This window comes from Arachis hypogaea, chromosome 5 (genome assembly GCF_003086295.3).
Source record: "Arachis hypogaea cultivar Tifrunner chromosome 5, arahy.Tifrunner.gnm2.J5K5, whole genome shotgun sequence".
Taxonomy (NCBI): domain Eukaryota; kingdom Viridiplantae; phylum Streptophyta; class Magnoliopsida; order Fabales; family Fabaceae; genus Arachis; species Arachis hypogaea.
Genome location: NC_092040.1, coordinates 9,424,549 through 9,435,908, shown reverse-complemented (window position 1 = coordinate 9,435,908; position 11,360 = coordinate 9,424,549). Strand labels below are relative to the sequence as shown.

The 11,360-nt window shown below is 34.8% G+C and overlaps 1 protein-coding gene across 6 annotated transcripts; it reads right to left on the bottom strand.

Moving 5' to 3' along the window:
- Window positions 1–689: 689 nt before the first annotated feature.
- Window positions 690–7,817, bottom strand: LOC112800640 (BEL1-like homeodomain protein 2). Of its 6 annotated transcripts, none has more exons than XM_029298234.2 (5): window positions 7,405–7,817; window positions 5,636–7,007; window positions 4,391–4,776; window positions 3,739–3,799; window positions 690–1,356 (listed from the first exon to the last, which is right to left on the bottom strand). In XM_029298234.2, exons 2-5 carry the CDS (start codon window positions 6,785–6,787, stop codon window positions 853–855), a joined length of 2,103 nt encoding a protein of 700 aa, XP_029154067.1. In that variant the 5' UTR covers window positions 6,788–7,007; window positions 7,405–7,817; the 3' UTR covers window positions 690–852. The 6 variants fall into 6 exon arrangements, with proteins under 6 accessions (XP_029154067.1, XP_029154068.1, XP_029154066.1 ...); XM_029298235.2 differs by having other exon boundaries at window positions 5,636–7,004; window positions 7,405–7,804; XM_029298233.2 differs by having other exon boundaries at window positions 5,636–7,004; window positions 7,141–7,793.
- Between the last annotated feature and the right edge of the window lie 3,543 nt (window positions 7,818–11,360).

Genomic DNA, 11,360 nt, shown 5'->3' with positions numbered 1-11,360 from the left:
TCTAAAGTGTTAATATTTTTGTTTAGTCTCTAAATTTTGTGAATATAATTTAAGTTAATTTTTTGAGATAATTTTAGGCGTACAAATATTGATGTTAATAGTCAAATATCACGTTAAATTTTATAAAATAATATTATTTTAGTTTTAGCATTTAAATATCTCAAAAATAATATCATAAATGATATTTCTTGAAATTTATGGGTTTATGACATTGTTTTTGTGCAATTTAAGTGCCTAAACTAAAACGAAGTTATTTTACCGTTTCAACATAATATCTAATTCTTTATGTTAGTATTTTATTAACATCTATGTGTTAGAAATTATGTCAAAGATGAATGTAATTCACATTTATAAAATTGTAAAATTAGAAAAAAGCAATTGAAATTGATAAGAATTAAATTGAGATTAACATAAAAATTTAAATGCTAAATTGAATATTTTCTCATAGTTACAACAAACTTACAATAAATTAAAAAATTGCGGTTCTAGTCATAACTCATGAGTAGCAAGATCAAGTCCTACGGAACTATAAGACACCGGAACGAATCTTATTAATTGATAAAGTTGATATATATGGGGAAAAACGATGGATCTACTATACAGTTACACAATGAGGGAGCATATATGGAGCTATCTATTGTATTACCTTAGCTTATTCGAAATGATGCAAATAAAAATAGTGGATTGAATTGGAAGACAAAAAAAGGATTTCTTTCTTGTATTTCCTGATATAGAATAGAAAATAAAGGATATGATGTTCCTATAATAATAATAATATAAAATATATAACGATTAATGATTAATTAATTATATGGTGAAGCAGAGCAGTAGTATAATAATGAGGATTGATTTCTAAGAGAAAAAGGGGTTTTGTCGGGGGACGTTCCCGGCGTGGCGTAACCCTAGGGTGAGTGACACGTCACCGGCGGTGGTCCCGAACCTAATGAGGGTAGCGGATCCAATGTCAGCAGCGGCAGCAGCAGCAGTAGTAGACGCGGTCCCATATTCAGCACCTGCTACGTAGCTGCCATGTCGACACGTGTCATCGCTTGCCATCGATCTCTGTGACTGTTGTGGGGGCATCATCTCCGACGCCATTCCACCTTGCGCAACCATTCCCTCTTGGTTTTCCGAAAACCCTTCTACTTGTATTTCGCTTTCACCGCCACTCGTTGTGCTTGGATTTTGTGCTTGTTGCTGCCCACCGTTGCTGCTGTTGTTTTGTTCTTCTTCTTCCTCTTCTTCGCCTTCTTCCGCTGCCCCACACTCCTCTGCTTCTTTTTGTTCTTGTTGGTACATCTCTTCCACCATGGGTTTCCACAACCGAACCCTGGCATTTATGAACCAGTTTGATACCTGAAATCACCCACAACACTCTTAAACATATTCTGTGCTCTATCATTTCTCACATTTAAGGCAACCATTTATTTCATTTCATTCCAACTTACCAAACTCTACTAGTACTACCCATATGCTATGTATGTTTTGAGAGTCAATTTTAGGTGCTTTCATTCAACTTATGTCACATTCTTTAAAGTGTTTTTATTATAAATATTCGTTAATAATTTGTCATTCTATTAGTAAATTCATATAAAATCGTATACTGAAAATTCAATTCACTACATTATGTTCTAGTAAGTATATCTAAATTAAATTACAATAAGGATTAAAAATTTTATTAATAAAGAATTTTAAATTTTAATTTGGCCAATTAATGTATGATTGGTTAACTCTTTCCTTTTATTAATTAATGCGTGGTTTTTTGGATTCAGTCTTTAATATAATTCATTGTAGTGAAAAGTTTGAATTTGACTTTAGAGAGTAAAGTGTGATTTTTTACTCTTGAATAGTTTTTCTTTTATATTTATTCTTGATCCCACCTATGAAATCAATGATAAAAGATCACATTTTATTCTCTAAAATGAAATTCAAACTTTAGAGAATCCAAATCCTATAAACACGTATATACTCACACTTGAAAAAGAGTTGACTAATTCGTCATATATGATGTGTATACACTAAAATCAGCCATCAAAATTAATTATCAGTATAAAATATATGTTGGAATATAAATATATATTAAAAATAAATTAAACTACACAATTTTAATAGCTAATTTTAGTGTACAAATAGCATTTTTGAGAAATAAAACGTGCAGAACAGACGAGAAGCTAAGGACTAGATGATCAACATTAACTGGATGGTGAAGCTTTGAAACTACACATGTACTAGCTAGATCATCAGCAGACCGAAATGATAAAACATATAGTACTGTATGCAGTGAGAATGAACATCAAGAGTTTGAATTCTTTCAATCTGAATCGCTATTACGTGTTTATTAGGCACCGAGGTATCTTCTCTGTGGTGTGACACAAGGGACAGTAGTGATAATAATGTGATTATATACTCCAAAACATGCAACTATTCATCAGCAGTTTCTTCTGATAAACAGAAGCGACATAGCCTTGTATCTATGACCTTATGAGCTTAGTCATCACCAGTATATTACTACTGACAACTATTATATAATATGCTTCTAGTGTAAAATATTAATAGCCTTTATTTCTTTCTTTTTATATAATTAATTATTCTTCATGACTTAAACTACATTTATTAATACAGAAAAGATTTGCTAGGGTGATACAGACATATCGAAGTAATTGATTAATTTATAATTTCATATTAATTATTAAGTGTAGTTATTGTATTTTTATTGATAGAGTAAAAGATCTTCTGGGCTAATAAGGGGGGCAAAGTTCTGTGTTGTTATGCGGCTGACAGTTACATGCACACAAAAAGAAGACACTAGTGATAAAATAGAACGTGCATAATATATATAGAACGGGGTATGTATGCTATATTTGTGTGTAAACCACGTGATTATATGATTAGCAAAATTAGCAAAAAAAGTGAAACTAATAACTTAACGAGCTAGTGGACGAAGTTGCATGAATATGGCATTAGCACAGAGGATAGAAGGCATAAACTTTAAGATAGATCTTCAAAGCACACATTTATTTCTCACATTTATGGTTCCTATTGTGTAGTTGGGTGAGAGAGAAAGAGAAAAGAACGCGAACTGGACATCCATAAAGAGAAATTTTTATACGGTGGTAGAGTATATTAAGTAATTATTTATATAAATAATTTAAAATTTCTATAAATTTAAAATAAATGATTTTGGATGCATGTTGTAACACGCTTTAAATATATACAAAAATTTATAGCTCCAACAGGCAAACTTTGATGTCTCAACAGCAATATATATTTATTATTGCCTCTGTACTACTTGTGGCGTTTAAATTTTAGAATTTTTGTCACTAGGAAGAGAGATTCCAAAAGTAAATTGAAATATATTTTGAGGGGAAAATTGAAAGGAAAAAGAAAAGAGAAAGCTAGTTAAAAGAAGAAGCAATTATGACCCACATTACCTCATAGAGAAAGACAGAACAAAACCCAAAATGATGTAAGTTGCATCTGAACTTACTACTGGTCCCAAAAATTTTTCATTGTTACTTAGTCACGTCAAGGTGGGCCGTGCGTGTAATTAATCAAATCACAGAGAAGCCTAGTAGCTAACATAAATATATATTTGTCCCTCTATACTGATTATTTGTTTTATAAGTGGTAATGATTAGTGATGCAAGATATATATAAGAGAAGATAATTAATTGTTAATATGAATGAATGAAAGCAAAGCAATAAATGAAAGTTAATAAGGGTGGGAGAGGGGGGAACCTGATTTCTGGAGAGGCCAGTCTGCCTCGCCAAGAGATGCTTATCTGCATCGCTTGGATACCTGAGAAAGAGACCAGAAAATGACATCAGAGTCCTTGCCATAACCGTATAAAGAGACACCAAGCTTTCTGTACCCCAGCCCCAAACTTTGAACCTTTCTTTCCTTCAATTCATTCATTCATGGATGGCTGGCTGGCTGGCTGGCTGGCCTGGGCTGGGGTGGGGTGGGCGTGAGAATCTAAGAGCAACAAAGAAAGATCTATGTCCTAGCTGCTATTACTACTGCCACCATCAGTTACCACAAGTAAAGCGGATCACTGCACACACTGACCACTCTCTCTACTTTATCATCATTTCATTTTCATCTAATTACCTTTGTTTTATTTTACTTATTTGCATTAACTACTCAAAGATGCCCCATGCATGAGAAGACTTAGCTTCTTTACACCTTTTCATTTGCTGCCGAGACAACATTCAAGGACACTGCAATTTTACTGTGCTATACATACGCCTTTTGATTAGATTCTCCCTCTCCATCAAAGCATCTTCCTATTCTATCTATCTATACACTTTTTTAATTAACAAAATAAGAGAAGAAATGTGATTGTATGTATAATTATGACTAAACTGAAGAGGTTAAAGGAGGACGTACGGGTGGAGAAAATGCTCAAAAAGCCAAGCTCTCAAAATGTTGACAGAACGTTCAGGCAAGCCTCTCTGAGGTCTCCAAGCTTCTTGTTCCATCATACCCATCTGCTGAAACGCCCTCTGCTGCCGTAGGCTCTGTTCCAACATCTTCAGCCGCGGCGTCTCCCCCTTCGTCAGCCCTGACCCTCCCGCCCCCTCCTTCTCCCCCAGCACCTCGCACGAATGCTTCAGCTGCGTCGTTATTGCGTCCTTCAGGCACCGGAAATGCCTCGACATCGCCTTCTGCGCCAGCGCCGTGTACGGCACTGCCGCCCCGTACCCCATCACCACGTCAAATGAGTTCACCACCATCTGCATTTGCTCGCAGTAGTGGTTGTATCTTCGGTCCACCTGATCCACAATAAATTATTCATTATTGCTTCTTAATGCATGAATGCCTATTCTCTTTAATTAACCTCTTCATCAACCAACTTCATTAGCATTCATTTAATATGGATATATGGTAGTTAGTTAGTTTATGAATTTAAACACATATGCCTAATCATTAGTAGTTAATGATTTTAAATGGATAGAGTAGGCAGAAAATCATGTTCTGATTTAAGCATTTAATTTGAATTTGGTGAGGTGTTATATCCCAATGTACTGAATAGGGAAATTAATTTTAAAAAAGGAGGATGCATCGAAATATTTGACAGTGAGAATAATTAAGGTGGGTTTGGGGGTGCAATATTGGAAGTGTAAGCAAGGTGGGTGGTACGTAAGAGATAGTGAGTGGGTTTGTTGCTTGTCCGTCAGATCATCAGAAGAAGAAGGAACGTCGCATCTTGATGGACGTATTCTCCTAATGGATAGTCTCCTCATGGTTTTCACCAAACTAAGAAAAACCCAAAATACTATAAGATCCCCCTCCCACCAATCAAATCACACAATTATTTATTGTAATAAAATAAAGAAGAAAAAATTGGCCTTTTTATTAAAATAAGGAACAACAACTGAAGCACAACAGATCCGATCCTATGTAAATGTAAATGCAGCCCTACTATTATACCAGCCGGCTTTTTCCCTCTTTTTCTTTTCTTCAAATTAATTAATTATATGCGTGCGGGCGGAGAGGTGGTGACGAGAAAGGTTAATAATGCACCCTTTAATAATAATTAATTAATGGAGCAAATAAATATGAAGGAAAAGATATTGACTCTTGATGGATGAGAGAGGGCGAAAGAGAGAGAGAGAGAGAGAGATTACATGCCTCATCAAGCATTGATAGAAGTTTGACCTTCCTTCTCTGATGCTCAATCCTGTCGGAAGCTGACAAAGGAGGCGGAGGTGGAGCTGCAGCAGGAGGAGGATCTTTGGAAGATGAAGGAGAGGCGGTGGAATTAGGGTTTGAATTCTGCCTACTGAACTTGTTTTTCTTCAAGTGGCCCCTTCCAACACTGCAAAACTCCTCAAGCAACTCTTGTGCGGCTTTCACATACTTTGAATTCCTAAGAACGTGGACTACCCCTAAGGACGAAGAAGATGAAGCAGAAGGGAACCCAGCAAGGTGCCCCTGTCCTACCATGCCACCTTGCAAATGGTTCTTGTACGGAAAATGACCCGAATTAGAAGCCGCCGCCGCCCCTCCCCCTTGATTGTAAAACAGAAAACCGCCTTCTCCCATCCTCAGTTCCTCCGCTTTCGCAGCTTCCAAGTGCTGAAGCGAAGACGAAAGCGACAGCGAAAGGCCTTGCCCTTCCACCACGTTAATCTCGTGATGGCCAGGAGGGTTGTTAGCTGCTCCCTCATGGCCGGCGCCGCTGTCGGGAACCCATGTGAATTGCCCGAAAGACCCTCCTGCGGAGCCAGCAGGAGGGAACCCTTGCAAGGAGTTGGAGGAATGGTTGGGAAGAAGCATGTGGAGAGTGGAAGAGGTTGCCGATGGAGGAGGCGAAGGAGATCTCCTTTGAGCTGGGTTCATCAGGAAAAGGTGCATGGCTGCTGCTGAATCCGCATTCATGCTTGAAATCTGCTGCTTGGAGTCTCCTCCAAACCCCGTCGTGGTGGTGGCTATCATGCCTTGCCTGCTTCCGTACCAGTTCTCTGGTGGTTGTGGCCTCGACGAAGAAGGGGAGCGGAAGTGGTGGTGCTGCTGTTCCAGGAGCTCGGTGGCAGGGAAATTGAACATCTCCGAAAGCATGCCTGCGGTTTCATACACATGGGGAAGGCCTCCTCCTGCAGCTCCTCCTGCTTGTTCTTCTTCCTCGTCTATCCCTACTAATGGTGGTGGCGGTGCATCGAAGCCTTTGTTGTTGTCCCTTCGGATCTGTGCTTGTTGGTGTGTTACCGTCGATCTCTCGAAGCCATTCGTGAAGCTGAAGATTCCTGCTGCTTGTTGCTGGTAATCTTGCTGATGGGACATAGAATTATTCTTATTATTATTGGAGTAAGAAAAGGAGGAAAATGAATGGTGCTGCTACTGCTCTTGTGTTGTTCTTGATGAGTGATGGAAGAGAATGGGTCTTGGATGCAGTGGCTGTGTGCTTGCTATTCCCATATTAACATCATCATCATCATCATCATCATCATCATCATCATCATCTTCTTCACCCTCTCCTCCCTCCTCACCTTTGTTGCCACTACTGTCCAATAATTGAATTCTCGGTATCAGTGATAATAAGAACAACAACATCAGCACTCCACAGCAACAACAATAAATAATAATAAGCAAATCCAAACAAACACTAATTCAAACTCAATTATGTACATACATACCTTGCAGAAATTAAAGAGAAAAAAGAGACTAGTGGATGTGTATATATATTATATAGAGTAGTGATGATCCATAAAGATAGATATAAAAGAGAGAGAGAGAGAGAAAAGAAAGAAAGAGAATAAATAATAATCAGGGTCTAGCTATGTATATCTAGGCCCCCTTTTTCTCTTGAATTTTCATCTAAGTGTTAATTTCTCCTTATGAGACCGCTCTATCTATCTATCTATCTATCTCATCATCATGTCTGTAGTAATAATATATACCTCTCACCCTCTCTCTCTCTCTTAGAGTTGCAGTGGTGATGTAAAGCTCTCCGACATCGTTTTCTCTTCTGTGGTTTCGAAAGCTTCCACACAGTATTAGTTCCTTCCCTTTCTCTCTCCCACACTCACTACTCACTCTCTCTTTCTCTTTCTCTCTCTCTCCTTTTCTTTTCGCTTTGTTGCTCTTGGCGGTAAGTGTTTTTTTTTTTTTTTTTGCAATCAGCTTCTGGAAAAAGAAAGCGCAAGTTACACTCTAATATAAAAATCAACAAAATGGAGGCTTAGTTAATTAAAGGGGGGACTCTCATATAATACTCCACACTTGAAAGGGAAGCGGTCCTTGTTTCTTCCTCTTCTTCCCTCTTCACTCTCTCCCTTTAATTTACTCTTTTTCTTTTTTTTTTTCCACCAATAATGTCCTTTTATATATACTTTTTTATCTTTACATTCTTAATTTCAGACGAATTTTTCAATTAATATATTTATGGCTATAAATTGGACGCAAAAGAAATACCATGATGACTTTTTATTCGGTGGAAATGACGACGATAACCTTATTCTGTCTTACATAATACTAAGAAATATTACTCAACATATTAATGGTTGGAATTACAGGTCAAAGAAGGTACCTATACTGGCGTTTTCTGCTAAAATGATGATTTCTATGAGATTAATAAAATGCCAATTCTTCTCTTCTTTTCTTTTCGCTTTTAGAAAATTAAATTAAAATTCATTAATTAATAGTATGTAATACTCATTTCTTGTAAACAAAAAGCTTATGATTACCAATAATGTTGTACATAGAAAAACAAAACAAAATTAGTCTATGCGCTAATTATGAAAATGAAAATAATTTGAATTTCTCTCCTATATTCGTGATTCATGATAACCTTTAAATAATTCGTGATTAATGTATGGTGTTATAATTATTATTAGGAAATGACCACACTGCCATCATCAGCAAGTATTGGCTTATATTGTAATTTGAACACGTCCTTTGGCAACCAACGCAAACTACGGAATAAAATATAAAGATAAGGTGAGTACAAAGTCATCTCAATAATCCAAACTACCACCACCCTTTTTTATATCCGGAAATGACTAAAATACCCCCTGATAATCATTGTGGTTGGCTCTTAGCCCCCTTAGTTGGTAAGGCCAATTTGGTAAAAAATTTCTTCCATGAGTGAAGTTAAGATTTGAGAAATAAGGAATACTAAACGGTGTGGATGGATGGCACGTGCGAGTGGATGGGCAAAATAGACAAGTTAGGTTTGTGTGGGCGAAATAGGGTCTGAAAAGAACCCATAACCGCTTTAAGGTTTGGCACTGTCACCCTTACCCATCTTCATTTTTTTCCCTTTTAGTATACCCTTGCATTTTTACAGGTGTTTCTTATGTTTCTCCTTCTTTTTCTTACATTTACTTATTATGATCATCACCTTATATCTTCTTTTTTTTACCTTCTATATATATATATATATATATATATATATATATATATATATATATATATATATATATATATAACTTGACAGTAACCTTGAACTTCTATCCTTATGTGGCTGCTTGCTATGTATATTAAGCTTATGTTTAATTTTCTGCCAATTAACATGTCTTACCCAAAGATTGTACGATAAAAAAAAAGACTTATTAACTTTTTTTATTTCTTTTTATAAGGGTTAAATAATAAAAAATGCACTTGAATTATTTTAATACTAACAAAAATATTTTTAAATTTTATTAATGATAAAAAATAATTTAATATCACGTTTTAAAATTATTTGAATGTATTTTTTTATAACAAAATTCGAAAATATTCTTACCAATAACAAAATAATTCGAGCGTATTTTTTATAGATTATTCTTTTACACGTGTCATTTTCTATACTGCGAGGAAAGCTAAGCTTCACATACATTTGTGGTGGTTTAATTTTCTACGATATCATAATTAAATTGTATTAAAAGCATGTACTAGTTTAAGGAAATTAAGACCTACTAATAACGTTTCCGGTGTGAGAAATTTAAAAACAAGTATACATGATTTCTTTTTTTAATTATTATTCATGCTGTTGCTTCTGTATTTGGTTTATTGAAACATATGGCATGTATTATTTAGTGTATATACAAGCTAAGCTCTAGTTTGACTTTGTAATAGCAATAACAATATCATCACTGTATTTGTGTAATGTTGATGCACACTCTTTTTGATGCTTATAAGCAGCCCCACTCAATCAAAACATAATAAAAAATACATAGAATAGTGTAATGACTCCCATCAATATAATTTTATATATGGGAAACGTGTTTCAACTGTAAAATTGATGATCTTACAATTAGTTAAATATAAAATATATAAATGTATGATAGTTAATTTTGGTGTGAAAATAATATTTTTATTTTTTAAATAATATTTTGATATTACAGTTTTTTAAAAGATATTAAATTAATAGCCTAGAACATTTTGATGAACTATTTCAAAGTTTTACAGGTATAAAAAAGTAAATGACCTGTTTAGTCATTATCGAATAAGTGAAATAAAGAAAAACTGTTCATGTCAAGCCATATACAGAAATGAATTTATACTATATTAATCTTTTGCCTTTTTCTTTTTATACGAATCGAAGCATTTAATTCCTACATTTTACCTATCTACAGAAAACTAACCTATCATGTTTTTTCCGTCAAATTATTTAGGAAAAAGGAAAATAAAATATGAAAGTTGATGCCCGATAGATAACAACTAATATAATATTTTATTAACTGGAGACATGTTTCCACGTTGGTGCCAAAGGAAAAGGGCCATCAATTTTCTTTTATTACTGGCATAAGCAGTTAGGGTGCGCATGCATGTGCCGATTTGCCTTGTGCAAATATGTGATGTTGCCACCCATATTAAAATTCATGCAACCCAATACATAGTTTCCCACGGCACTTTCTAACCATAACCATTTCTCATCTCCATTTTCCGTTCAGAGACTCAAGCTAAGAAGCTACGTGATGATTAAGGAAAATAATTATGATTCCATATATATAACGGTGAAAATTTATGTTATTTAGTCAAATTTATTAAATTATTTAATAAATTTTAAGTATCAATTTCACATAGTATATAATAGTGTGACTGATTAAGTAAATGGTGAAAACTTAAGTAGAGTTATCTTTAAAATAATGATTTTTTTTTCAGAAAATAAAAATAAAAGAGTTTGCTTTTCTAAATACGGGGTTTATTTGTAAGGTCTTTAATTATAACTTACTAATTTGCAAACTCCACGTCATGTTTTATTACGACTTGTTACTGGCAAGAAGATTTTTAAGAGATTTAAAAATAATATGATGGAAAACTCGTTAAGAGACAAGACAATGAATTATAAACAAATGTCATTGCAAGTAAGAACGAAATTAGATAATTTGATCCTGGACGATATTGTTTATATATACATATAGGATTTAATTAAAGTCATTGACGTGTGCAAAAAGCTTTAAATAATATTGCATTGGTGTATGTTAGACTACCATTAGTTTGAATAATATTATATAATACAACATAAACACTAACAACTATGGTTAGCATTACCCAAGCCTAGTTTCATTGATGTAAGGCTAAACTATATATATAAATATCAAATTAACAATAAAACTTGACTTTATTTGTTTATTTCATTTAAAATTTGGTAGATAGAGAACAATAATCTGGGAATGCCTGAAGCTAAGTTGGGACTCATAAAACACTTTCCAATTTGTAAGCACAATGGACAGCTCAATCTTTTGGGTTTGGGAGTGTCACGTGATTCCCACCCCCCTTTCACACGTGTGTTTGCTCCTTTCTTTGAGTCCCATTAATTATTTCATCATTGCAAGGACCTAATTATCCCCTTAATTAGTTTCTACTCCGCTCACGTGACAAAGTCGGCTACGCACGTGTCGTTAATTTATGCGTGTGTTAGCATCAGTTT

Bases quoted from the DNA above. Each gene is read 5' to 3' on its own strand.
- LOC112800640 (XM_029298234.2), bottom strand. From the start codon at position 6,787: ATGTCCCATCAGCAAGATTACCAGCAACAAGCAGCAGGAATCTTCAGC. The intron at 4,777-5,635 runs GCATGTAATCTC...ATTGTGGATCAG, and splicing joins TTCTATCAATGCTTGATGAG to GTGGACCGAAGATACAACCA. The intron at 1,357-3,738 runs GTTCCCCCCTCT...GGGTGATTTCAG, and splicing joins CTGGCCTCTCCAGAAATCAG to GTATCAAACTGGTTCATAAA.